Source organism: Neopelma chrysocephalum, unplaced genomic scaffold (genome assembly GCF_003984885.1).
Source record: "Neopelma chrysocephalum unplaced genomic scaffold, ASM398488v2 Primary Assembly neopelma1_188196, whole genome shotgun sequence".
In the NCBI taxonomy this organism is placed as follows: Eukaryota; Metazoa; Chordata; class Aves; order Passeriformes; family Pipridae; genus Neopelma; species Neopelma chrysocephalum.
This window is the reverse complement of record NW_020939296.1, coordinates 1565-5362: the sequence shown is the minus strand read 5'-3', so window position 1 is coordinate 5362 and position 3798 is coordinate 1565. Positions and strand designations below refer to the sequence as shown.

General features: G+C 47.1%; 1 protein-coding gene across 1 annotated transcript; it reads right to left on the bottom strand.

The window, feature by feature from the left end:
- Positions 1 to 5: 5 nt before the first annotated feature.
- On the bottom strand, positions 6 to 937 carry LOC113963066 (olfactory receptor 1020-like; the record flags this gene model as incomplete). The annotated part of the gene is made up of 2 exons (XM_027673858.1): positions 933 to 937; positions 6 to 558 (listed from the first exon to the last, which is right to left on the bottom strand). Coding segments are annotated over exons 1-2 (558 nt in total), but the record flags the coding sequence as incomplete, so codon positions are not given.
- Positions 938 to 3798: the final 2861 nt, after the last annotated feature.

The following is a 3798-nucleotide window of genomic DNA, read 5'->3' as shown; positions in this document are numbered from 1 at the left end:
CAGTAGAAGTGGTCGATGAGCAGCGGGCCGCAGAAGGACAGCCGGAGTGCCGCGCCAGTGTGGGCGGCGGCGCTCAGCAGCCCCACAAGGAAACAAGCGGCCACCAGCCTCGTGCAGAGCACGGGGGACATGATGAGCTGGTAGAGGAGAGGCTTGGAGACGGCCACGTAGCGGTCGTAGGCCATGGCTGCCAGCAGGTAAACCTCGGCCGTGCAGAACGCGGCGTAGAAGTAGAGCTGCGCGAGGCATCCGGCAAAGGAAATGGCTTTGGTGTCTGCTGGGAGGTCCAGCAGCATCCTGGGGCTGATGGTGGAGGAGTAGCAAACGTCCAGGAAGGCCAAGGCAGTGAGGAAAAAGTACATGGGGGTGTGGAGGCAGGGGCTGACCCTGATGAGGGCGATCAGGCCCAGGTTCCCCACTAATGTCAGCGTGTAGGTGCCCAGGAAGAGCCCGAAGAGGAGGAATTTCAGTTGTGGGTGTTGGGTGAGTCCTGCCAGGGTGAACTGGGGCACCTCCGTGCAGTTCCCATCAGCCACCCTTCCATTCCTGCAGAGACACCTGCAGGGGGAAACAATTCCTGATGCAATCTCCACTTCGGAAATATCAATGTAAAAAAGCTGGCACTGGCACGGAATTGAAATGGAAAAGAAAAAAATGGACGAACTGCTGACTTTTTTCTTGTTATGACAGAAATGCTTCTTCCATCTCTGGAAGAAGCATCAGCAGATCTTACAAGTTTTTTTTCCTTAAGTCCTTACAGAAAGTAGTTTGTCCCAACCTCCCGTTTGACCCAATTCCCTTCCAGTTTCCAGCCCCATATCTGTGCAAGGACATTTTGGGACAGATTAAATGCTTCACAAATATCCTGCTCACGATTGCAACCCTGTAACCTTACTCACACTGATGAATTTTCCTGTATTTCAAACTCTTACTTCATTTCAAATACCTTAAGGCTACAGTTAATACAAGGTCTCACCACCAAATGAAAGTATTTAAAAACCCAGAGCCTCTTGTAATTAAGTAATAGAGAATGTATTCATTTCTTCAGATGTCTCTTCTCCTGCAGCTCCTGAGGTGAAATACACTCCAGGAATGTGTCTGCAGCCTGCCTTTTGTCAGTAAATGTTCTCTTTTTGGGATCTGTGTTACTGGGAGAACAGTGATCAGGTATTGCCACTGGATTAGATATTTCCAACACTTGTAATTGAAACCTTCCCTCAGTTCCTCATCCTGTTGATATCCATTTGATTCCTCTACAGTCTTCACCCAGACTTGACACTGCAGACTCTTGTGCCATTGAATCTGCCTGAATTCCTGTGTAAAAGTGTCTCCCACAAGTATTGTCCTTTTTCTCCTCTTCATCTTTGCTGCATTTTTTATCACTGAATTCTGAATCAAATCCTTAATTTTCCTGCCTTACCTCAGAGTTTCCTCCGTTTTTCAGAGTCCTCCTCCATCCCAGGGAAACTACAGGCATGTAACATCATCAGGCAGGGGCTGGTGAAAGGTTTTGTCCACGCACAAGTTGATTTAATTGTTAACTGAGACTGAGTAAAGGCAGTCAAGACTTTACCCCGAGCACTGTAGCAGCAATTCACCCACTCTCTCCCCTTCCAGAGATCTCCATGCTATATTCAGAGCCAATTATTATGCCACAGGCAAAAAACATGCTGCACAGGTCTTTATGAAGCCGGAATGAAGTCCATGCTCATGGGATAAGTGATCACAACCTCTCCAGGGCACCTGGAAAAGAGAGTGAGATTCCTCCAAGGGCATGCCCAAGGGATTTCTCTGGGAAGTTTTCTGTTTGGGGAATTTGTCAAAGCATCAGCAATAATATGTGTGTAGGATGATTGATTCTGCTTCCAAATAGAACTTTGGAAGAAATCAAAAAGCCCAAGACCATGCATTTTGTGGAAGGATTTGATTTGGAAGAACTTTTTCTCCCTATGTTCCTGGGGAATAAACTGCAGCAACTGTTTATTAATGGTCCCACAGTTTATTACTGGAAACCCTGGGTTTGTTTTTGCAGTGGCCACTTAGGTTAAATATAAACCCTTGGGAGACAAATCTAACAGGATATATATTTAATATATATATCTTCTGACCATAGAAGACATGTAAAACTTCCTTTTGCAGCTAAAGAAACCCTCTGTGTTTCTCCTCTTCAGTCCAAAGGGAATGGAGGATTCCAGCAAACAACATAGACCCAACAAGGAGAGAGAGAGAGCAGTGAGATTTCATGGCTAATCCATAAAACCTAATTGAATAGATTTGGGATTTCATTTTCAAAGGGATCAAGGATTTTTATCTCCAATTTCCACCTCAGACAAGGTGGAGAGCTCTCTGTTTCTGTCATCTGCTCATGGAAGCACAAACCCTGTAGAATTGATCAGGATAGAGGCATCTTGTCACCAAGGTGTTCCTTGGAGACCTTGAAGTCATGAAGCACTAGAAGAGCTCAAGAGTGGGTGTCTTTCAGGCAGCACTGAACTGCAAGCCTGAATTGCCTGAAGTGGGTGGAGGGATGGTTGTGTTGGAAAGGAATTGTTGTCCTTGAGCTAAGCAGGGTGAAAGTTCCGGGTGCCAACATAGAATGCAGTCTCCAGGTGTCATGGGTTTGCTTGTTCTAAAAAACCCAAGAGGAATTTTTCTTTCCCCTGCTGCACATGAGGGAGGGCTGTTGAATGGGGAGGGCAGCTTTCTGCCTTTCTACCTCCAGCAAGGAGCTGGCTGGCAGAACTACATTCCAGGCTGACAGCCCTGTGTGGGGCTGGGGGGTGGGGTGGGGAGTTTTTCTCCCCTCCTCTCCTTGGAAAGCGGTGCTTTTGTGGGCTTCACACCTTTTTGATGCTGACTTGGAAATGTAAGTGGTCTTGGCTGGACTTCATGCATTTCTTAAGGTGGTGAAATCTATTTAATAATAGCAATACCAAGAAATAAGAATAATACAGACAATGGACGGAAAGAGTAGTCTAGAAAATGCAGGATGTCTCAGCCTGGAGAAAAGTTCCTTGGTCATTCGAGTTGACTTTTGAACCCATTGCCAAGATGAGTGAGAGCTGAGAATGGATGGAGCTGAAATGATTTCCCCTCTTTCAGTATTAAGAAGGTGAGTTTGTTACCACAAAGCCGTGAGTGTTGTGCAAACACCAAGTCACTTTTGTTCCTTAGCAGCAGGCACAAGCCACAGCCCGAGGTCCATCTCAAGCTGTAAGAGTTTATGGCCCCTTCCCAGAGCCTTGTAGCTGTCACTCAGAGGTTGGACTTGATGATCTTGGAGGTCTTTCCCAAAGTTAAAGACTCTCATTGGCACACATTGATATCCACAGTGATCAGAGGAGACTGCACAGCACTCCCATATTTCTGCTCATCCATTTCCAACCATTTCCTCCCTTCCAATCTCCCAGAAGGGCCTTGCAGGAGCCAGATGGTCAGGAAGAGGCAGCAGCCCTATAAGCTGCTTTAGGACAGAGGGATGTATATCTAAGTGTGCCTCCAGTACCAGTTGCCAGCATCGAGGCTGTAAAATGTGCATGCAACACCTGTGTGCTCTGACCTAAACTTCCTGTGTGCTCAGGGGAGAAAAACCTTCCCAACGGAGGTCTTCTCCTGCTGTGCCAATGACCTAAAGCTGTGCCATCCAGTTGGCCCTCTGGAGGTGCACAGTTCTCCCTGCTAACTGCACAGGGAGCCCAGAAAAGGAGTTTTGAGCCCCAAGGAGGACTTTTGAGCCCTGAAAAATGAGCCTGGCTTGCAGCAACTAATTTTTGGAAGGTCAGTGAGAAGCTGCAGTTC